The following is a 25,044-nucleotide window of genomic DNA, read 5'->3' as shown; positions in this document are numbered from 1 at the left end:
CAGGGAGTGGAGCCCAGACCATGATCAGACCAGATAGGTAAAGCCGTTTCCTGCTTCCCCTATTCTTTGTGTTCGTGTAAGCAGGTTTGTCTTGTAAATCCTGATTGAAGCCACACATCTGAGTGTTTCTCTCAGGGCACGCCGCCTCCGCTCTGTCAACACACTTTGTCTCGGAGTACTCTCAGTCGGGTTTGAAATTAGAAGTAGGATCAGATCAATGATGTGGACAGAAAGGCAGAGCCACCAGCTCTTAGACGTACCCAATAATGTCAGACAGAGTGCATCGTTTTGAAGGTGCAGTTCGTGACCAATGAGAAGGTTCTCGTCTTCCCATGGGAAAACATCCTGACTGGCGAATGCTCGGTGAGTCGCATCATTCGTCATCATGTGTCGTATTTAATCACCTGTGGGGCTATTCAAGAGAAGGCATGTATGAACTTGATGTTCTTTGCACCAAGTTAATTGACTGTTTGGATCAAGAGCTCTTTATTTCAGGGGAGTCAGGTGGCTGAGCGGTTAGGGAATCGGGTTTGTAATCTGAAGGTTGCCAGTTCAATTCTCGGCCGTGCAAAATGACGTTGTGTCCTTGGGCAAGGCACTTCACCCTACTTGCCTCGGGGGGAATGTCCCTGTACTTACTGTAAGTCGCTCTGGATAAGAGCGTCTGCTAAATGACTAAATGTAAATGTAATGTATTTGGGGGTGGGGTTAGGAGGAAAGGGTCATATCTGGACAAGTCTGTCGGAGGGAAGTCGATTCTTAGTTATTCTACCCAGCCTCAAGTGACACAGTACAGCAGCACATATCATGATCTATTTTTGTTCTTCCATATTTCCTTAGATATGTCTGACAGCCCTGGGATAGATTGTTATGATTCGGCTGTTATTGTTTCTGCAAGAATAGGCTCTGGTTAAGGGCTAAATGAAAGGATGGACAAACTAGAGAAAATCTATTTTACCCTCTATACTGTGAAATTGTTCCCTGGCCAATCATGCTCGAACCCTCTTTTTGTGTTACACAGGTGCCATACAGGAGCCTCCTGTGAACACAGGCATGAGCAATTCAACACTGCTCAACAGGCATTAGTAATCAAACAATGCTCATCTCCCACTTGACCCTCATCCCAAGGCTAAACCAACAAGTGTTTTTGTATTTATGTGTGAGTGTGTGTGTGTGCATGCCAGATGCACTCTCCCCTCCTCAGAGCATAAATGTGGAATTCCTTGACTTCACTGGTCGTGTGCGCTGGTTGCCGGGCCCAGGTAACCCTAGCGACACAAACTACACTGCCCAGCTCAAAGCGGTTGAGTAAGTTCCAGTTTTATATTTAAATATTTATTTGCAAATACGACAAACAACAGCTCATATGGTACAGCTGACAGAAGACAAATAAGACGAGAAATAATATAGTGAAATAATATAATAATATTGTGAATATACAGATAGTGAAATAACATTTCAGTCAAAGCATAACTTATCCTGGTCACAGGGAGTGTGAGTGTCAGACTTTGTGTCTGAGCAGACAAAAAGTACAGTAGTATTAGTTAAATAAAACAAATAAAACAAAAGGGGGGTCAGATGGCTGAGCGGTTAGGGAGTCGGGCTATTAATCAGAAGGTTGTTGGTTTGAATTCTGGCTGTGCCAAATGACGTTGTGTCCTTGGGCAAGGCACTTCACCCTACTTGCCTCGGGGAGAATGTCCCTGTACTTACTGTAAGTCGCTCTGGATAAGAGCGTCTGCTAAATGACTACAAATGTTAAATATCAGTAAATTAAATAAATATGGCATAAAGAATCCGGTTACAATCTCACAATCAGGCTACTAGTTAGAAGTCAGGTGGATCATAAAGTTATCCCAAATCCCCATAGTCCCAGGCTCTTTGCCCCTTATCCTAGCCAGCATAACCTCATATGATGCTGTCTCACTCATGAGGAGTTTCCCCTCCTGCATTGGTGGGTTCACGGGTGATTTCCAGTGTCTCAATAGAACTCTGGCAAGAGAGGCTATCCCAACCATCAGGACTGAATATGAGCTTTTTGTTAGTGTTGGCATATCTGTGTTGTCTCCCAAAAGGCAAAGTCTTTGAGATATTGGCATGGTTACTCCTGCCCATGTCCCTAGGAATTCTAGTATGTTATGCCAAAATGGTTTGACCATAGAGCATTCCCAAATGAGACGCAAACAGGTGCCCCTTGTAAATGTTTTACATTTCCAAAATGTGTTGGCACTTATTAGTCCTATTTTAAAAAGCCTATTTGGTGTCCAGTAGGACCGGTGCAATATTATGTACTGAATACATTTCCCCCTAGCTTCCTTGATATATTTACCATGATTAGCCATAATCTGTTTCCAGTGTCTGATTTGAAAGTATTTCCAAACGTCTCCTTTCTCTTCCAATTTGTACTTATGGACTAATTCAGTGAATTACATAAATATATGTAGCCCACTTATACCCTATGAATTAGAGAAGGGCCCTGAGTTCTTATTATTAACTTTACCAACAAATATTATTTTGAATTCCTTTTGGTATATCGTGAATTTATCAACTATGAAATTAACTAGTGTACTCTATGGTCTTATAATATATAATTATCCAACTATAATCATTTACACACATGCCGGCCGGCCTAGTTATAGCAAACAGCAAACCCCCCGTTGCAGGCCTGTGTCGATGCTCGGGTGCGGTGAGACCCAAACTGACTGGTCACTTCACTCTGTGAGCAAACAAATAAAAATAAAGTACCTTAAACTGTTGGTGATCCGTGTCTGTTATGCACTTGTTTCAGCAGAAGAAAAGCAGGATAGAACAGAATGGCGTTGTCCACGTGTGTAGTCGATACCGCGTAGCTAGGCTATTCCACCCAACGGAGTTGGCACGATGTCCGGGCAGCTCCGATCGTCTGACGTCCGCTATATTAAACACTTCAATTTGTTGCATCCACGTCGGCAAACAACTAACTTTGTAACCCTTATGTTAGCTTTGTTAGCTAAACAGTGGCCAAAGTCCAAGTTCCCAGTGTTAGCTTTCCAGCTAAACACTAGCTAAAAGTCCATTGACTGTACTACAGTAATGAAAAGAATCACGGTTCGATCACAAACGATCATACATACAGACGCTAAACTTCGAGTAGAAGATTTCTAGGCTGCTTGCCCATGCAACATAAATGTCTCTTCTTTGACTATCGCGTTGACAATCATGAAACTAAATGTTACACTTCTGTACAGTATTCACGAACTTGCTCCTACCGCTTTCAACCATGAGCGGGGTTCAACTCTCCTCTCTCTTTTCTACGTTTTACGTCTACAATCTTCCTGTTTCTTACCTCAACCAATCAAAACAAACATTCAGATAAATCATTGTCCCTAGGTACTAACATTTAATTCTCACAATGAAATCTTTCTAAACAATTTTACCACAACATATTTAACATTATTAATTGTAAACTTTAACTATATATTTATAACCATTGAGCTGTAACCCTTTTATTTAACATAGGCCATCTTCTCAAATGTATTTATTACAACCAAGTATTTGTATAACTATACTTTCCACTGGGTTACACCCTTCCCCTTCTAAATGTCTGATGTCCACAACAGACTTAAACTGAACTATGAACTTAAAATAAAGGGTGTAGTGTAAGTATACACTAGCTCTTTCCAATTTTAATAACAACACCTCTGTGAACAATGGTAAGAGGTTGATCTCTTGCTTTACCGGGCTCATCATATGTAAGTCTCATTATTGGTTTAACTGATCTTTTTGGTCTAGTCTGTTTATGAGTTACTTCTGTTTTAAGATTACTAGCCTTACTATCATCCTCACTGGAAACTGGCTCAGGCTCTGTGTCAGTCTCTTCTGCAGTTACAGGGTTCTTGTCTTCCTGCACCGAGTGTTCTGTCACCGGAGGGCTGTCACTTTCTTCCGAATGCACCTCACTCTGATTTGGGCTTACTGAAATGGACTTTTTCCCCCGTGACAAGAGCTTTTCTAGGTACGTTCTGTATGGTCTATAGGGCCAGTCGCACTCCAGATCTGAAGAATCTGAGGATTCACTTACTTCTGGTACATGATAATTAGTTACCACTGTCTTTCCCTTACTACCAGTACTTACTCGAGTCTTAGGTCTTGACGGAACATGATCATCATTGTCCAACACAGGAATCCTCACAAACTCTCCTATGGGCAAGAGTTTATCTCTGTGTAGGGTTTTCAACTTCCCTTTCCCACTTTCAGGCTTCAGCTTGTAAACAGGTAGGTTTGGCATCTTCTGTTCGACAACATAGGGAATGTCACACCAACGGTTCTGAAGCTTGTGTTTCCCTTTGAAAGCTAGGTTTTTAAGCAACACTCTGTCGCCAGGCTCTAGGTTTTGAAATGTCACTCTTTTGTCATATGCTTTTTTATTACGCAGATGAGTTTTGTCTGAGGCTTCTGTAGCCATCTGATAAGCCTTCTGCAGATCTTTTTTTAGCTTTGCCACATAGGACGAGTGCTGAGGTTCTCCTTTGTCTTCGGACTGTGTCCCGAAGCACACATCTACTGGGAGTCGGTCTTCTCTCCCAAACATAAGAAAGTAGGGAGAGTATCCCGTAGAGTCGCATTTTGTGCTGTTGTAAGCATGCACCAAATGTACAACATGTTGGCTCCATTGTCGTTTCTTTCCTTGATTCAGTGTGCCCAGCATGGACAATAGCGTTCGATTAAACCTTTCTGGCTGGGGGTCACCCTGCGGATGATAAGGGGTTGTTCGTGATTTTCTTATTCCCATCATCTTCAGCAGTTCCTTGATCAATTTGGACTCAAAATCCCGTCCCTGGTCGGAATGGATTCGTGTTGGCAGTCCATAATGTATAAAGTACTTCTCAACCAGAATCTTAGCAACGGTGAGAGCTGTTTGATTTTTTGAAGGAAAAGCCTGGGCGTATCTTGTAAAATGGTCAGTAATGACCAACACATTACTTATTCCTTTTGAATCCGGTTCCATAGAAAGGAAATCTATGCAGACAAGGTCCATTGGCCCAGAACTCACTATCTGGTGCAAGGGAGCAGCTTTTTGGCCAGGGCTTTTCCTTAGAATGCACTCTCCACAGTTTTTGATGTATTGCTCCACATCAGCAGACATCTTGGGCCAGTAAAAACGGCTTCTAATCATGTCGGTGGTCCTTTCCGCTCCCAAATGACCTAGGTCATCGTGCATGGACTTCAGCACCACTGGTCTGAACTCAGCCGGTAGGACAAGCTGACAAATCTTCTCTTTTGAATGGCTTTGGCTCAAGCGGTGAAGTAGTCCATTCTCCATGACTAATTTCTTACTTTCTCTCTTCATTGACAGGATCTCCTGATTCGGGACTACATCATCGGGCCATTTGCCGTGCTTCACAGCATGACTCGTTGGTCCTATCACAGGGTCTTGTGTTTGAGCCAGGATTAGCTCTTGTCTGGACAACTGTCCCAGTGTGTTCAACTGAACACTGGTAGGAAAAGCATATATGTCAGGCACGCACTCAGGGGAAGCTCCAAGTTGCTCCACATACCTTGGAGAGGCTTGCGAGGATCCCAGAACGCCAATATGCTGACAGATAGACTTGACACTAGACCGAGAGATACTTTGCCAGTCTGGATCCTCTTCTGTCGGCTCCATTCTTGATAGTAGATCTGCGTCGGTGTTGTTCCTGCCAGGTCTGTAGATGATGTCAAAGTTATAGACTGACAAATCAGACAGCCAACGATGTCCAGTAGCGTTGAGTTTTGCAGACGTAAGAACATAGGTGAGAGGGTTGTTATCCGTACGAACTGTAAAACGGGCTCCATATAGGTAATCGTGGAACTTTTCAACAACTGCCCACTTCAGAGACAAGAACTCTAACTGGTGAATGGGATAGTTCTTTTCCGAAGAACTCAGCTTTCGGCTGGCGAACGCCACCGGTCTCAAGCCTTCTGGGAACTCCTGATAAAGAACTGCGCCGAGTCCAGAAAGACTGGCATCCACATGTAAGGTATACGGTTTGCTAGGATCAGCAAAAGCCAGAACTGGAGCATTGGTGAGACAGTGCTTGATCTTCTCAAATGCATCTGTGCATGACTGGTCCCACCTCTCTCCAAAAGGTGCTCGTTCATCCCAGTAAACATCACTTTTCCCTTTTTGTTTCTTTCCATGCTGTGTTGGGGCGTACCCCTTCGTTAGCTCAGTTAGAGGGCGGACAATGGATGAATAGTTGTTAACAAATCTGCGATAGTATCCACAGAAACCTAAAAACGACTGCAAGGTCTTCAGAGTTGTAGGCCTGGGCCAGGTGGTAACAGCCTCAATCTTTCCAGGATCTGCAGCAACACCATCAGCAGACACAATGTGGCCCACGTATTTAACTTTTGTCTGACAGAAGTGGCATTTGTCAAGCGAAATCTTGAGTCCAACTTCTCGCAGTCGGTCTAGGACTTTCACGAGCCTCTCCTCATGCTCTTCCAGTGACTTTCCAAAGATGATCAGGTCATCGAGATAGACCAGTACTTAGAGGAGGTTCATGTCTCCAACCGCTCTCTCCATCAATCTTTGGAAAGTTGCGGGCGCTCCTGTCAGGCCTTGAGGCATTCTTTCGAATTGGTAAAATCCTAAAGGACAAATGAACGCAGTTTTTTCCTTGTCCTCTTTGTTCATGGCTAGTTGGTAATAGCCGCTGCGCAAATCCAAGACGGAGAACCACTTGCTCCCTGATAAGCAGTCCAAAGCCTCGTCAATCCGGGGAGTGGTGTACTGGTCTGGGACAGTGCGGCTGTTGAGCGTACGGTAGTCTATGCACATCCGTATCTCCCCATTCTTCTTCCGAACAATTACTATCGGTGACGCATATGGGCCTCTGGATTCTTTGATGATGCCGGCAGCCAATAGTTTCTGGATATGACGTCTAACATCATCAATATCTGCAGGTGCGATGCGTCTAGAGCGTTCGCGAAATGGTCGCGTATCGGACAGCCGAATGTTATGCTCCACTCCTTTCGCCTGTCCCACATCCAGTTCATGCAGAGAAAATACATCTTCTCTTTCAGACAGTTTTTCTCGAAGCCTTGCTTTCCACTCTTCAGGAACAGGTGAGTCCCCAAATTTCAGCAGACTGGGGTCGAAACCAGAGGTTGACTGTTTTGGCACTGTTGTGACCACATCAGTGGGACACAAACAGCCTAAAATGGTACCCACTTGTATGGTGATATTTCTGAGGGACTCGTTCTGGACAAGAACTGTGAACCGGTTAACATCAACAGAGTGGCTTGGAATTACCATGGACTGTAAAAGGACGCCTGCAGGAAGGTTTGTGAAAGAGGGTTCCACCATTAAAATTTCATCAGGCAGTGGCTGCCTTAAGTAGACTTTACCAATGACTTGACTGGTTTGTCCTGCAGGTAGTACCAGTGGACCAGGGCCCTGCCACTTCACACATCCTACTTCATCGTCATCGTCTTCGGTTTCCCGAATTACCTTTGTGGGGCTCTTTGGGTGCTCCAAGCAGGTGCTTCGAATGCCTAAAGTTTGAGCCATATACCCCCCAGGTGTATCTGCACACAGCTGAGCGAGTCTTTTGGGAAGGCTGGCTTTGGCATTAGTCCCGATGATCACAGGTGTCTGGTCAGGGCCTGCTGGGTCAGGACAAATCAACGCCAGGACTGAAATGGTGGTTGGAGCGCCAACCACTTTCTTCGGGAACTCTATCTCTACCACTACATAGCCCAAGTAAGGATAGGTAGAATCGCTTAGGCCCCAAATGTCTAATTGGCTTACTGGATTAATCTGAACATCTGACAGATGCTGATTATACCAAGATTCGAAAATTATGCTTACTCGTGAGCCACTGTCCAACAAGGCATCACACAGGTGTCCATTAACTTTTAGTGGCTCCAAAGACGAGGGCCCTATTAAACCTTCTGGTAGGTCTGTTGACTTGAAACAATCCACTGCACTCTTCCTGACTGTACAACCCACATCAGGCTTAGCTGCTGTGCTGGTAGACTCTGGGTTGTCACTTTTGGCTTTTTTGAGTGCTCCAATAAGCTTCTGTATTACTTTTGTTTGATTTTCAGGATTTCTGCATTTTCCTGCAATGTGTCCATTTTCTCCGCAACGGTAACAGATGTATTCATTTGAGTCGGTTGACTGTCTTGTCTGCGTATTAGGTGTAGGACGGGTGCTGCCTACGGCCATCACAGTTGATGGGGTTGCAGATGTATTTGACTTCTTTGAGTCAATTTTCTGTGTTAATTGTCTCACTTGTTTCTTGAGGGCTTCTACTTCAGGGTCCCGACTAGTCTCAGTGATTGGGGTTGAGAAAGATGGTTTCTCATCCCTTTCCTCTGTGACTTGGTGAGGTTTTGTCGCCAGAGTAGCAAACATTGACTTAATTTCCTTAATCTCAGCTCTTAGACTTTGTATCTCTGACTGTTTGTTTTCAGACTGTGGTTTGACATGGACTGTGCGCACAGACTGATTTAGTTTAGCTCTAGAGGACTCATATTCTTCTTCCGTGCGGATTTCCCGTAGTAGTTCAAGGAAAGTTGGAGGGTTAACCTTCCTTTCTCTAAGTCGCAGTTGGATTAACATCAGGTCGGCATCTACAGCCCCTTTAAGGAGTTGTTCTAAACGAGCTCGATCGGTGCTACTGGCTGGGAGGCCGCCACGTTGTACTACTTTGGACAGGCAACGCTCCAATCTTCTTAAAAAATCTGATAGTTTCTCTCCAGATTGTTGTCGTTGCAGTCTAAAAGCGAAATACAAATCATCTCCAGATTCAGCCAGTCCAAATGCGCTTTCTATAGCTTCCAAGCATTTCTCGGGAGTGACATCAGGGTCAGATGAACGCACTGCCTTCACTACTTCTAACGCCTGTCCTTTTAAGCTTTCCATTATCCTCCTTCGTTTCTCTTTTGGTGAGCAATCACTCTCTTCCACCATTAGGTAAGCCTGTTCCATCCAATGGTCGAATTGCTCTTCTCCGGCTGGAGTAGGTACAGTACCTGAGAAAATGCGCAGGCGACGATAGCCTCCACTCTCCAGAGAGGGCTTCTTGGTTTTGTCTAACAGGTCACCAACTGCACGAAGAATGGACTCAACGGACGAGGGGGCTGACTCTGAGCTGGAGAATAAAGCCTGCAGATCTTCTACAGATTTTCCCTCGGCTTGAAGCAGAGCATTCAGTTTACTGTTAAAATCTTCAGATGTTCCTCGGTTCCTCAAAACAGTGTAGATTGGCCATGCTTTTAATCCTTCTGCTGGGAACACTTCAGGGGGCACATCTAAATCGGTTAATTTTCCTCTGCATTCACAGAGTACCATGAGTTCACCTGGTGTCTCACTTAACGTCCTTCCTCTCACACGCACTCGACCAAGGCACTTTATAGTCTGTAGAGCATCTTCAATTTCTGCTATTTCTGTGTCCTCGGGGACCACTGTCAATAGGCAATGACTCTCGTCCAGTGCTTCTCCTTGACACCAGTTCCTTAATTTGTTTGTGAACATTTTCTGACTGTGCATTAACCCTTTCACACGTAGGTTCTAAATTCCTTGACTGGTCCCCCAGAGTGAGTTTTTTATGCGCGTGAGTTTGGATCAATCTCAACGTTCCAGAAATTGATTATGACGCATTAAAATCGAATTGCTATACAATTTAAGTATTTATCGGTTCGCATTTTCCATTGACCTAGTTTGCACCCCGTATTAGTGACGAATACTCCATTCATTGGTTGTTTTGTTTATCCACCTTCTCGTTACATATTTCTTCCGCTTCAGGGGACTGGCGGAAGCCTTCAAAGTAGATATTTTGGCTATTATTATGGTGACTGAAGTATTTGTATAACTCAAATTATACCACCCATATAGTTTGCACGATACTGAGATGAAAGCATGAACTGTTGTATTTCACGAGGTGATGTTTTTGCCAAACTAGCTAGCTCGTAGTGTAGTAAAGAGTCAATCAACAAGTTAGCTGTTGCTAATTTACTAGGCTATGTTATGTTGTTTGTGTGGTCGGATTATAACGAATACAAAATAATTTGGATACATCCAGTCAGTCTAATTTGATTTCTATTCATCGTTTTGTTTTCTCTAGCTGGCTTCCATCTCGTAAACCTTCTGAGTTGGCAACGCAGCCAGTGTTCACAAAATAAGTTACTGGATGGAAGCCAGCTAAACGAAAACAAAACGATACATTACAATCCTAGTAATACGCTAGACTGACTAGATGCACTTGCATTACTTTGTTATAATCCTACTACACAAACTACGTAACATAGCCAAGTAAATTAGCAGCAACTGTTGATCGTCAACCAAATTGAGCTATACTGTAGGCGAGACTGGAACATGACTCCCAGACACCTCGGCGAAAGGCGATCAAGCTCATGCTGCTTGGATACCTTCAAACCTTTTTGGTTGGCTTCAATTTATCTGGGAAACTTTTCTGGTGAGTAGATTATTTATACCCACAAAATATACACATACCTGTGGCATGATATTGAGACGAAAGCATGACCTGTGGTTGTTTTCCACTATCTGATGTTTTTGCTAGCTAGCTCGTAGTAAAGGGTATTATTCAGGTAACTAGCGATTACTAACTTGCCATGTTTAGTCCAATTAAAGCAAACACAATAATTCAGACATCCATTCTATATTGATGGCTATGTTTTGTGATCTCTTGCTACCATCTACTGTCATTAATTTCCGTGTTGATAGAAAATGTATTCCTCATTTATTGTCAGGCCACAGTTCAAGCTAAAATGAGAGCCAAGTGTAATTTGTTTGGAAAATCTGGGCTAGGGCTAGTTGATGGACGACATGTAGAATAAACCAGACTTTATGCTTATTCAATCTAACAACCTATTGAAATGACAAGACGGCAATGTATGACTGTAATGTTTCATAGGGTAATGAAACGCACCACTTGTCATACCACTTGATTGCCTGCTGTTGACCGTTTTCTATATCTTGAACATCTCCCTATAATTTTACAGGTGAATGTTGGCCCGCACAGGCCCCGTTCCAAGAAACAGAACATGACAGCACTGCTGTACAAATTGTCCATGTATAGTACATGGCCTTCTCTCAGGTGACGAGCAAGTACGGTCAGCACAAAGTGACCATTCCTTGCTGAACATCAACGAGACCGTCAAACACCTAATTCCTTGATGTACCAGCAGCATGTTTATTTTTTTGCAAAGGCTGAAAGCCCATCTCCCATCCCACACCCTCACCACATTGCATAGAGGGACTGTAGAGAGCATCCCAAGGAGCTGCATCACGGCCTGCAGAGGACAGTGAGGACAGCTGAGAAGATAGTCAGGATCTCTCTGCCCTCCCTCACAAACATCTATACCAAATGCTGCATCCCCAAACCCACACGCATTGTGGACAAACCCATGCACCCCACACGCTCCTGTACATCATCAAACTCAATATTTTTGCATATTGCTGCTACCTCAATAACTGATGTCCATGTATTATGGTATTAGTATGTTATGTTTACATTCAGTTTCCCTTGCACTAGCTTACTTGTTTACATTCACAGTATCCCCACTTCTTGGTGTTTTGAGGCATTTGTCACAAATTTCATCTTGTCTTATTGGACCAATTTTATTGACCTAATTCCACACAGTTGTTGTAGTTGTCTAGGTTATGTCTAGGTCCTGGAAGAACGTTGTTTTGTTTCATTGTGTACTGTAAGTATATGATGACAATAAATACCAGTTGACTTGTCATGACAACAGATCCAGAAATCCCAAGCCCTTCATGATCCTGGATGTCCATAGTGGATCCTGTGTAAAGGATCATGTCCTAAACATAGCCAGTACATCACACAACTCAAACATGCTGTACCTTTTTGCCGATATGTTGACGGAAGCTTTGCCTACCCCTACACAGTGTCAAGGTTTTAAATAATTTTGATGTGATATTTTTTATAGCTGTGTGCTAATGATATCCATTGATATGTAACGTGACAATGACGAGATTGTACCCTTTCCTGGACATGTAATTAGCTACCTGAAATGAGTAAAAGGATACGTGTTAAAAATTAAGAAACGTGTTGGTGTGGGCTTTTTAACTTATTAAAATATTTATTAAAATAACTTAGTACTGTCATTACTGTTCCGATTTTTAAATATTCACACAGGTGAATCCACAGTGAATTGATATATATTATCGTAGTGTAGCTTTCGAGAAGCTAACTTGGCTAATGACGATAATGTAGGCTGACATGTTTTTTGTTTTGATCAGTACTCTGCATTGTGGGTGTCAAATGGTCAACGAGATGACCTACTCTTCTCACGAGAAAATACTGAGGTGTATGGGGTACATCATCAAGGGTCATATTTGTTGCCGGAAGACAAAAAAATCAAAGATGGCCTCTAGTAGCTTAAAACGAGACGAAAGACAGACGAATGTCAGATGTTTTAGATGCATATTTGTGAACGTATATCTATTATTTCGATCTCTGGTTGGTTGTACAATAGTAAAATCTGTTGAAAGCGATAGCCAAGTCAAGGAAAACGGATAATATTTTGGTTTACTAGGTGGCGTGAGTAAAGCGTGAGTTATTTTTGGTTAGCTGTTAGCTAACATTAGCTAAACTAAATTGTTTGAACGTTTTCTTATGGATAATAAAGGTAAACTTTCTCAAAATATACAGTAAATTGAGATTCATGTTTATAACATACGCGTAGGCTAATGCTGAAGAGTTTATTGTTACGTAATAAGCCAAACTGGACATTCTAAAGGACGCGTTCCAACACACCGGTGTGTTGGTACGCTCCAGGGACCAGCCAGGACTCAACACACCGGTGTGTTCGTACGCGTCAAAGGGTTAATTTTGCTAATTGAAACTGAGGTATTTCAAATGTTTTCTTATTTTTTAAATATATATTCTAAGTTGATAAGAAAGACTAAGACTCATTAATGGCTAGAAATTCAAAACGATCTCAGCAGTGCCTCCATTTATGTAGCCCACTTATACCCTATGAATTAGAGAAGGGCCCTGAGTTCTTATTATTAACTTTACCAACAAATATTATTTTGAATTCCTTTTGGTATATCGTGAATTTATCAACTATGAAATTAACTAGTGTACTCTATGGTCTTATAATATATAATTATCCAACTATAATCATTTACACACATGCCGGCCGGCCTAGTTATAGCAAACAGCAAACCCCCCGTTGCAGGCCTGTGTCGATGCTCGGGTGCGGTGAGACCCAAACTGACTGGTCACTTCACTCTGTGAGCAAACAAATAAAAATAAAGTACCTTAAACTGTTGGTGATCCGTGTCTGTTATGCACTTGTTTCAGCAGAAGAAAAGCAGGATAGAACAGAATGGCGTTGTCCACGTGTGTAGTCGATACCGCGTAGCTAGGCTATTCCACCCAACGGAGTTGGCACGATGTCCGGCAGCTCCGATCGTCTGACGTCCGCTATATTAAACACTTCAATTTGTTGCATCCACGTCGGCAAACAACTAACTTTGTAACCCTTATGTTAGCTTTGTTAGCTAAACAGTGGCCAAAGTCCAAGTTCCCAGTGTTAGCTTTCCAGCTAAACACTAGCTAAAAGTCCATTGACTGTACTACAGTAATGAAAAGAATCACGGTTCGATCACAAACGATCATACATACAGACGCTAAACTTCGAGTAGAAGATTTCTAGGCTGCTTGCCCATGCAACATAAATGTCTCTTCTTTGACTATCGCGTTGACAATCATGAAACTAAATGTTACACTTCTGTACAGTATTCACGAACTTGCTCCTACAGCTTTCAACCATGAGCGGGGTTCAACTCTCCTCTCTCTTTTCTACGTTTTACGTCTACAATCTTCCTGTTTCTTACCTCAACCAATCAAAACAAACATTCAGATAAATCATTGTCCCTAGGTACTAACATTTAATTCTCACAATGAAATCTTTCTAAACAATTTTACCACAACATATTTAACATTATTAATTGTAAACTTTAACTATATATTTATAACCATTGAGCTGTAACCCTTTTATTTAACATAGGCCATCTTCTCAAATGTATTTATTACAACCAAGTATTTGTATAACTATACTTTCCACTGGGTTACATATACAATTTTTATAAAGGTCGCTAACTGTAAAACTGACTAACTGAATAAAGGACTGTATAGGTTGATGGTTCCGGTATGGTGATGCCGCCCTGGTGTGTCTGTAAGAACACCTCTGGAGTCGGAATGCAGTCTTATGGGATTGGGGATATGGGTGGCTAATGTAGGCAGCACAGCAATACACAGGACTCAGGCATATTCAGTGTAACTCAAGGATCTTTATCTTTGTATTTCTGTTTCTGTTTGTGGTAGTTCGTCAGTGACGCACAAACATGTCTGACAGGAATGTGAAACAGTAATTACTTTTACTGGTAAACTGAATAGGCATAATGAAACTAACACCGTGCAGTCTCTTGTGGTGTTTTGCCGCGAACTGACCAAATCACGAGATGTGCTGAGGAACAGATCTCTGCGCATGCGCAATTTGCTAACGTCTCTGGCCTTTCTAACACAGCCGCCCCCACATTTGATGTCAAATGTGCTCTTGGAAAAGGCCAGCAGTCATCCAGCTGCAATCATGGTCCACTGGCTTCATCATCAGGGATCTCCGGTAGAACGATGAGACGAACAATGGGCCTGGTGTACACTCTGTCCTTCATCTGTACCTCCGCTGTCCTCACATGGTTATCGGGACCTGGAAACACTTTCACCACCTTTCCGATCTGCCAGAGAGACCGGGGTAACTGAGGATCCACCATCATGACCACGGATCCAACTGTGAGGTCAGGAGCAGGAGTTTTCCATTTACCTCTCATCTGCTGGCCAGGTAAGTAATGCTTCACGAAAGCAGTCCAGAACCTGTCTGCAAGCACCTGAGAATGTCTCCACCTCCGACGTCCAAGGAGCTCTGATTGTGGGTAAACCACTTGAGGCAGGGAGCTGTCAGGCCGCCCCATCAACAAGTAATTAGGTGTAACTGGATCTAAATCGGCAACATTGGCTGAAACATAGCCGAGGGGTTTGGAATTGAGTATGGACTCAATTTCAATGAGGACAGTCCTGAGAACCTCTTCACTCACAGTCTGGGAGCCAAGGGTGGGGTGTAAGGCAGCCTTAACTGAGCGGATTTCTCGCTCCCATGCACCACCAAAGTGGGGAGCAGCAGGAGGATTAAAATGGAATGATATCTGCTGAGGAGCCAGCTGCCGCTGGAGGTCAGGTCCTAAGTTGGTAAAGGCCTCCTTCAACTCCTTCTCACCCCCACGGAAGTTGGTTCCCTGATCTGAGTATAACTCTGCTGGTTTGCCTCGACGAGCTATAAACCTCCGAAGAGCCATCAAGAAGGAGTCAAGGTCGATGGATGACAACACCTCCAAGTGTACAGCTCTTGTGGTGAGACACTTAAAGATTATACCCCACCTCTTTTCTGTCCTTCGGCCCAACTTGACCAGGAGGGGCCCAAAGCAATCAATGCCACAGGAATAAAACGCTGGTTTAAACAATCTGAGCCGGGGCGTTGGCAGGTCAGCCATCTTCTGGCCTGCTGGTTTGGATCTCCATCGGCAACACTCAACGCATCCGCGCTGGTGACGCTTAACTGCCTCTCGGCCTCTTAGGATCCACACCAAGCGTCTCAATTCTGCAAATACTCGTTCAGGTCCAGGGTGGCACAACTTGGCATCGTACTCCTGGATGAGCAACCTTGTGGAAGGGTGACTAGGGTCAAGTACGATAGGGTGGACAGCTGCTGGATCGAGTCCCTCCACTCTACGAAGCCTTCCTCCCACTCTAATGACTTGATGGGTTGTGTCAAACTCAGGTGAAAGACAAAGGAGATGGCTACTGGATGCCACAGGTTTACCTGCCTTGATTTGTTCGTAATCCTCTGCAAAGCTCTCTTGCTGAACATTCCTGAATGCCAGCATCTCTGCAGCCTGATATGTACTAGCAGGCGGTTGTCCAGACAGGCTAGCCGCCCCATGAAGCTCCTGAGCAAGAGAATCCACCAGCTCCTTCCAGGTCTTAAAGCTAGGCCTATCTGTTCCCTGTGGGTTGGAGGTCGTACTTAGCCCACAGAAGGCGGAACGCTTGAGTTCAGTGGTGTCCTCTAACACAGAGTGGTTCGGTGGATGAAGGATTGGCCACTCTTCCGGAGATGACTGTAAGAATTCTGGTCCTTGACACCATCTGTTAGGCCTCACAAGCTCTTGCAGGGTTTTACCTCTAGTGAGGTCATCTGCCGGATTCCTAGAAGAATCAACGTATCTCCAGGCCTGGAGGTCAGTGAGCTCTTGTATTTCTGCTACCCTGGTGCCTACAAATACTTTAAAGCGACATGACTCAGAATGTAGCCATGTAAGGACTGTGGTTGAATCACTCCAAAGCACCAGGTGGCGGATCTCAAAGGTGAGCTCATTTTTTAGCAGCTTTGCTAACTGAGCTCCAGTTACTGCTGCACAGAGCTCCAGCCGGGGTATGGAAAGTAGTTTCCGAGGCGCAACCCTGGAGCGTGCAAGGAGGAAGGCCACATGAATCTTTCCGTTGGCATCTTCGGACCGCAGGTAGGCGACTGATCCGTAAGCCCTTTCAGAAGCATCACAAAAGATGTGTACGTCTCTCTTGGTGTCTGGATGATCCATGTCAGCTGAGGTGTAACATCTAGGCAACTGTATCTGAGGCAGGTATGCAAGCTCAGTTTCCCAGGTACGCCAGGCTGTCAGAAGCTCTTCAGGGAGATTGGGGTCATCCCAGTCCCTCTGCTTCTCCCACAGCCGCTAGACCAGTACCTTTGCCCGTGTGGTGTAAGGAAGGATAAACCCAAGAGGGTCATACTGACTAGCTAACACACGGTAGATGTTGCGCATGGTGATATCTTGATAGGTGACTGGTCTGTGCTTGTAACTGAAGGTGTCAGCATCACATTGCCAGCTAAGCCCTAGCGTTGACTCATGTGCTTCTGTCTTGTCATGGGCCAGCCACAGCTCCAACTTATCTGATCTGGCATCTGCAGGCAAGTGACTGATGACTTCAGCCCAGTTACTGGCCCACTGGCGGATTTCAAAGCCTCCGGAGGACAAGAGGCCTCTTAGACTGTCGATTAACTGCCTTGCTTCCCTGGTAGACGGCAAACTCTGTAAACAGTTGTCTACATAGAAACCCCTCTCTATGGAAAGCCGCTCTTCACTATTGGGCCCGCTGTGGTTGAACACATGTCGCTGCAGTGCGTAGGTAGCACAACATGGGCTGCATGTGGTCCCGAACGGGAGTACTTGCCATTCATACACCTGCGGTGTTTCTTCCCTCCGCATGCTGCGCCAAAGGAAACGAAGAAGTGGCTTGTCTTCAGGCAGTAACAGCACCTGGTGAAACATGCCCTTGATGTCACCGCTAATGCCGACACTGTGCTCTCTGAACCGCAGAAGGACTCCTAGTAGGGAGGGGCTCAATGTAGGACCAGGCAGGAGAGAATCATTAAGGCTGAGGCCTTTGTACTGAAAGGAGCAATCGAACACAATCCGTCTCTTACCGTTATGTTGAACCATGTGGTGGGGGATGTACCAGCTCTCACCACCTGCTTGTGCCTCTTGCATCGGTAACCTTCTTACAGTACCAGCCACTTCTAACTTCTCTATTTCTGCTTCATAAGCAGCTGAACTCTCTGGGTCCTTTAGTAGGCGTTTCTCTGAGCCTCTGAGCCGTGGCATCGCAGCCTCCATGGGAGCATGGAAGACAGGGAAGTTCTTCTTACGGAGCAATGGGGTGGCATATCTGAGAACGCCGTTGATCTCAACTCTGGTGGTCTTTGAATCCAGTAGATCGATGACTTGTTGGTCTTCTCTTGAGCGAGTCACCTGCTTCTCACCTCTAAGTGGCAAAACGTCTAGTTGCCAAAGCTTCTCCACATTCCTCTGCAGCTCAACTTCCAAGGGACTTAGTGAAGTGAACAAACACTGCTGGGGCGATACTTGCAACTCTGTTAGCCTAGCTGGACCCTGGAGTGTCCAACCAAGCCTGGTCTTAATGGCTGCAGGGCCACCTGGGGCTCCTAGACGAACTCGTTCGACAGGGGTTATCAGGTGAGGGTGGTCTGCCCCAATGAGCAGCATCGGGCTTACTCTGTCAAAGGACTGCAGGGGAATGTCCTGGAGGTGCCTGAACTTCGACTTGAGGGTAGCCACAGGATACGTGTGATCAGCAAGGCTGAGGCGTTTGGCAGTGAAAGCATCATCAATCACAAATGCTTTGCTAGGCTGGGTGATGGAGGAGATTTTGAAGGTGACAGACATGCCACTCAATGTTTGCACATCTTGGCGAATGGTCCGCAAGGCTAAACTTTCTGAGGGCCCTCGAAGTCCTAGTTTCTGTGCAGCTGCAGGCAGAAGCATTGTGCGTTCTGATCCATCATCTAAGACTGCATAGGTGTCGAGTGTCTTGCTCCCATGCTGAATGAGGACTCGAACGACTTTCAGGAGGACTCGGCTACACTCTGATGGTCTGTCTAGGTACAGAGTCTCTGTAGCAGAGCTTACAAGGCAGGACCCTTCTCTGGTAGGCTTGACATTGACATCATGCAGGATCAGGAGATGTCTACCTTGACACTTACTGCAGGGCTTCTTCAGGTTACACTCGGCTGCCTGATGCGATCTCCCACAACGCCAGCAGCGCCGATTGGTCTTTATCCACTGTATGATCTGGTCTTTATCAAACGACTTAAAGCGATCACACTGGCTCAAGAAGTGCTCTTCACTCTCACAATATGGGCAGTGAGCTTGCCATGTTTTCTTCTTGCCTGTGCTATCTGGTTTCTTTGCTGCTGGCTCTGCTGAATGCTTGGTAGAGGTGTCATCAGCACCATGAAGCACCGTAGCTGGACGAGAAGATCTAGAATCATGCTTCTGCTCCTTCTTCCTGTCTGGCTTGGAGTCTCTGATACTAGCTTGGCCTTCGCTGTCCTGGCACCATGCTTCATATTGCAGCCATTCCGAGAAATCTACCAGGTTGTACCCTGTTCCACATCGTCTAAACATGCATCTACGGAATTCTGATTGCAGGTCCGAGGGGAGTTTGCTCAAGAGCCGTTCCACGTGCGACCCACACCTGAGCTCCACTTCACCTTCATGCCCAAGGGTCTGCAGCATCCCCTGCAGGGCACGCACTTGTAGGGCAAATCTCTGGAAAGCTTGTGAGTCTCCCTGCCGTATGTCTGGAGCATTCATGACGGTGGCTATCTTCTTCATAGCTAGCTTCTGAGGTTGACCAAACTTATCTGTTAAGGCAGCCATGGTGTCTGAATAGGGTGTAGGTGAATTCAGATAGGCATCAGCCACAAGACGAGCCTCGTCTAGCTTAAGATGGTCCAGAAGAACCTGATAGCGGAACAGTTCTGTGGCATCAGGAGGTAGGAGGTTTTCTAGTGCAATCTTGAGACGGGTGAACTCACTCGGATCTCTGTTAGAGAAGTTTGGTATGGTTGGAATCGGACCTCGATAGGTTCTCTCTCTGAGAAAGGCTGGTGGCTGCTGTGCAGGTGCACCGTATGCAGTTCTACTTGCATCATACTGAGGATGAGGATGTAATGGCATATATGCCTGTGTGTGATTGGCTGACCGCAGAGGCACTGAAGTGGTTGCTTGTGGGTTCCGGCTGAAACCAGACTGCTGTGGGTACACACTGCCGTAAGGCTGACTGTCAAAGGCAGGTGCATTGTGATAGTCTCTTCCAAGAGACTGCTGTGTAGGTAACTGACTGTAGTGGAAGTGCTCACCTGGATGTGGAGTAGGCGGGTAGGGGTTCCTAGGCATAGCTGATCTTGCTTGGTCTTTAATGCCTTGTAGCTCACTCATCATCCTGTTCAGGGAGTCCATCAGGATCTGGTCTCTCATGTCTGCGGGCTGCGCAGCAGCAGGATGATCGTAGGCTCTGTGTGCTACCTCTGGAATCACATCTCTGCGATGATCATACGATTGCGGCATGTAGGGCTGAGGTGCAGAGTAATGCCTGTGAAAAGGCATACTACCACTCTGAGGAGGTTGTTGAAACACAGGCTTTGAAGGAGGAAACATGTAAGATTGCCGAGGAGGAGCTTGAGCGGTGACCAAGGGAAGCTGACTGAGGGAAGGAGCACCATCAATATGAGGACTCTGTGCAGACTGCTCATAAGGTGAAAACCCCATAGGTCTGCTATGATGCACTGCTTGTGCCCTTGGAGGTTCAGGGACCTCCCAAGGCCTATGTAAGGGTGAAGAAAACTGTTGTACCATCCCTGGTGGCGCTGTCATCTTGGACGCAGCACGGACCAGGCGCTGCTGGTAACTGTGATCTGCAGGTGCTTCATGGATATTCCACTTATCCAGTGTTACGTAATCTGCATGCTGGCTAAGAGGGCTGGCGGAGCGAGATGAACGCGGTGTCCTCCTCGTTGCTCCTTCCAGAGTCATGCTGTGATGCCTGTCTTCTAGCCCCTGTGTATACTGTGCTGCATTGGGTTCCTGATACTGCACTGTCTGCCGTCGGCCCATGCATTCAACATCATCCTCTCTGAGGTAGGCATGCGGATGAGACCATTGCTTAGGGCGTGTAGAAGCCATTGGAGGTTCCCCAGGAGGTAAAGGATACTGCATTCCGAAGGCTTAGGAATCCAAAGAAGCACCACTCAATCCGGCTCGAAGGACCAATGTAAAACTGACTAACTGAATAAAGGACTGTATAGGTTGATGGTTCCGGTATGGTGATGCCGCCCTGGTGTGTCTGTAAGAACACCTCTGGAGTCGGAATGCAGTCTTATGGGATTGGGGATATGGGTGGCTAATGTAGGCAGCACAGCAATACACAGGACTCAGGCATATTCAGTGTAACTCAAGGATCTTTATCTTTGTATTTCTGTTTCTGTTTGTGGTAGTTCGTCAGTGACGCACAAACATGTCTGACAGGAATGTGAAACAGTAATTACTTTTACTGGTAAACTGAATAGGCATAATGAAACTAACACCGTGCAGTCTCTTGTGGTGTTTTGCCGCGAACTGACCAAATCACGAGATGTGCTGAGGAACAGATCTCTGCGCATGCGCAATTTGCTAACGTCTCTGGCCTTTCTAACACTAACTGTATTTATTCCATTGTCTAGCCACCGTGTCCAAAACACTTTCTGCTTCCCTATTCGTACTTCTGTATGGTGCCAAAGTGAGGCATAAGGCTGTTTGTCAAGCGAGAGTTTGTGCATTTTATGAACCTTTGCCCAGACCTCACACAAGTGCTTAACAATTGAGTTCCAGTTCTACTGATTAGTCACATTGCAGACAATTTCATGCAACCTTTCTGTGCTTGACCTGTCGAGTCCCAGGTTGTGGGCTCAAGGGTTGTGAAAAGGGATCGCTCACAGAGCAATATGTGGTAGCATGAGAGAGTGACAGACAGACAGACAGGCAGGCAGACAGACAGACGGTGAGAGAAAGAGAGACAGACGGTGAGAGAAAGAGAGACAGAGTGGACAGTTACATCTCATGCTCCTGTGCAGATGGGAAAAGGTTTGGCGTGACCTGAGAGGGTGCAATCATACCGTCGCCACCGAGTGTTCTCTGGACATCCCGCTCACATCAAACCTCCACGCTCACTACCTTGTCCGAGTTAGAGCTGAGAGATGGGGGGAAACGTCGCACTGGAAGACTCTGAACCGAACTGTCCAGCCCTACGGAGACAGTGAGTAGCTTTCACCTATATTGATAATCAAGTCAGTCATTTGCTCGGCCTACAAAATACCACCTTATTTTGTGTGTGTGTGTCTGTGTGTGTGCACGTCTGCTAATCCAGGTCTGCTCAGTGCTCCCACTATGGATGTAATGGTGGAGAATCAGAGTGTGCATGTGTCTCTGAACCACCGACAGACTGTTCTCCCCAGCCTTACGTACATCCTCACACTGCGTGATGGGTCGGGAGGCCACATTACCACAGTAAGGCCACGCGCTCACCCACACGCGCTCACCCACACGCGCTCACCCACACGCGCTCACCCACACGCGCTCACCCACACACGCACACACGCACACACGCTCACCCGCACATCAGCAGCAAGCCTAAATGGTTCGTTTTCTTCCGATTTCAGGTGGAGACCTCGTCACATCGAGAGTTTCCCAAACTCCTTCCTAACCACTCCTACTGCCTCTCGGCCTCAGCGAGACACCAGTTACTTCACCACAAGACCGCGGAGAGATGCTTCGACCTGCCACCACGCCAAGGTAGCCAGGCAGTCTGGGAACGACATATCCCGTTAGCGGACACGTTTCCTCACTTGCCGTTTCATGGTGAAAGCTTGTGTCCGGGCTTTCTCTGGCCAGTGCTGTGTGTCTGATCTGTGTGGATGTTTTCCCAGACTTTGGGAAGTACGTGGTCGTGGCTGTGGGACTGTTTGGGCTGCTCGTTGCGCTGATTGGACTGATCGCAGTCACATGGAGCTGCCAGGAGAATGAAGACCACACCCCCATCATACGGGTACTGACCTCTGACCCATAAGCCTATTGTCATCCATCACATTGCTTCTCCCCACACAATGTCTGAACGAAATCATCCCATCTCTTGCTATCTCTTTGTCTTCGACTATAGCATATCAGGGAATCCTCCACGCAGTGCTTGCTAATCCCAGAGAATGTGCATTGTGAGCGCCAACATTGGAGGAGACAGCTGGATGAGGAGGTGGACATCTACATATTCAGATTAGGCGTAGCCGGGGCAGACCCAGGTCCCTGGTTGATCCCTGGCAACCAGGGTACCAACCAGGGTACCAACCAGGGTACCAACCAGGGTACCAACCAGGGGTCAGGACCTCCCTCCCCGGCCATATCCGTCAACCCAAGCTGCCTCTCTGACTACACCTCCGCCTTGGATGACCTGGAGTGTGACCTCGATTCAGACACGCTGACACCTGAGGGATCTGCAGGCCCAACGGAAGACACCCAGCCCCCACAGGGCCTAGACACGGAGGGGGAGAGCGACCAGGGGAGAGTAACTGACACCGGAGTGACCGACTCAGACAGGACAACAGGTCATGGAGTAACAATCCAGTGGGGAGAGATAGACAGCAGGGTCACAGATGGAGGTGCAAGCTCGGACAGCGAGGGAGGCTGGGACGGGGCTGTGCAGGATATGGCCCCAGGTCACTCTCCTGTCCCCTGGGAGGCGGAGTTAGAGATGGAGGCGGAGTCTTTGGTGGTGGTCCGCTCGGAGTACGAGTCGCACTGGATGCCTTGATCCCCCCCCTTTCCCGTGGTGTCCAGTAATCTTGAGACCTAAACCTGGCTCATTACTCTTTTTTGGGGGATTGTTTTGTTCATAATATGTGGTCCATACAGGGATGCCACACAGTGGTCAGGGGTCAGGATTAATAATGATCTAATCATGTATTTTTTATTTGATTTTTCCCTATCCTGCCGGACCATTCAAATATGGGCATTAAAATGCCCAATGGTTCCCGCCTTAATATCTTTGCTGTCCAATCACCGATTTTATTTCTGAAAACTGCCAGATACTCATGACAAGTTAAGCTCAAAATACATATCATTGGTTAAGGGGTTACTGGGAGGGGAAAATAAATGTATCGTCAGCAACGGCAGCCATTGTTTTTCGAGGCGGAGCCAGAGCGAAGACCATGGGAGATTGCCTACAGTGTTAGATTTACAGCTTCGAATTGAAATCGGAGACGATATTCTGAGTAAAGACAAGTTTCTTAATATGTGTTGTCAATATTGTCAATTAAAAGACTAAACTTTTTACTTACGAAGAATTTGTTTGTGGGAGTGACGCGAGTTTTTTCAGGAAAGAATTGCCTGTCCTGCCAGCAGTTATGACGGTAGTAGCACTGTTTAGCCTCGATTTGAGCAGATTTCTAAAAAACTTAACTAACAACATTAACTAGCTAGATTATATACTCTGTAAGATAAATGTAAATGCCTTGTTTGGCCAATTCGGTCGTTTTGTTTGGGTGAGGGTGAGCGCGTGTGGGTGAGCGTGTGTGGGTGTGCGCGTGTGGGTGTGCGCGTGTGGGTGAGCCCGTGTGGGTGAGCGTGTGGCTCATTACTCTTTTTTGGGGATTGTTTTGTTCATAATATGTGGTCCATACAGGGATGCCACACAGTGGTCAGGGGTCAGGATTAATAATGATCTAATCATGTATTTTTTATTTGATTTTTGCTTAATGTTTTTCATCGTTTCGTGACCTCCTCCCTTACTAAAAAGAAGTATATTAAAGTATACTAAAGTATGGATAGTAAACTGAAACCGCAAACTGAAAGTATGATTTTGTCGCTAACAGTTATTAGCAATGCTAACGTCTCCTGTATCTAGCATAGGTAGAATGTGTGATGATTTAGTTTATTGGCAATGGGGCGGACGTTATTTCATTTTCCTAACTGTGTTTCATTCGACTAAATAATCTGTGTTGTCATGTAAATCTACAATTCACGATGCCTGTCTGTCTATGTTGCGTCTTTCCACCGCAGCTTCGCTCGTTGTAAACCAACCAATCAGCGCGCAGCTCATCTAAATATTCATGAGCATGCCATAAAGGGAGAAAACCTCTCGTTTCATTCTAGGGCTATTTCACAGGGTTGCATTAGGGTGCATAGAACAGCACCCGGGCCATTTTCATCCCAACCAATGTTACATAGCCTACCCTATTCGTAGACCTTAAGGAACTGTGTGACATACCCTGTAAAATCAGTATATGACCCCTAATGAATACAATGTCCAATTAGTCAGATCAAAGGGCATTGTTTTGGTTGTTCGGCCCACTTAAAAACCCTTACAGTACATGCTCAGGTTGGATCAGGATATGGCGTAGCCATTGATGGATAAGCTTTCAATGTGTGAAACCGTGTAGTATGAAGGTGCGATATGTAGGATATTTTATTGGACTGTACATGGTACTTTTTATGTATGCTATTAAAAATGGCTGCTTCATTTTTGGTCTGTTTTTTCTCTTTATTGTATAGTTCTAGTATTCCTGTAAGCCATCTGACTT

General features: G+C 45.7%; 1 protein-coding gene across 1 annotated transcript; it reads left to right on the top strand.

Annotated features, from left to right (window-relative positions):
- Nucleotides 1-142: 142 nt before the first annotated feature.
- crfb12 (cytokine receptor family member B12) lies at nucleotides 143-24,985 on the top strand. Its single transcript, XM_062485154.1, has 7 exons — nucleotides 143-363; nucleotides 1,022-1,308; nucleotides 21,550-21,731; nucleotides 21,843-21,982; nucleotides 22,135-22,267; nucleotides 22,402-22,520; nucleotides 22,632-24,985. Exons 2-7 carry the CDS (start codon nucleotides 1,097-1,099, stop codon nucleotides 23,274-23,276), a joined length of 1,431 nt encoding a protein of 476 aa, XP_062341138.1. The 5' UTR covers nucleotides 143-363; nucleotides 1,022-1,096; the 3' UTR covers nucleotides 23,277-24,985.
- Nucleotides 24,986-25,044: the final 59 nt, after the last annotated feature.

Source organism: Osmerus eperlanus, chromosome 19 (genome assembly GCF_963692335.1).
Source record: "Osmerus eperlanus chromosome 19, fOsmEpe2.1, whole genome shotgun sequence".
Taxonomy (NCBI): domain Eukaryota; kingdom Metazoa; phylum Chordata; class Actinopteri; order Osmeriformes; family Osmeridae; genus Osmerus; species Osmerus eperlanus.
Note: the sequence above shows the minus strand (reverse complement) of the source record. Positions and strands in the feature narration are given on the sequence as shown.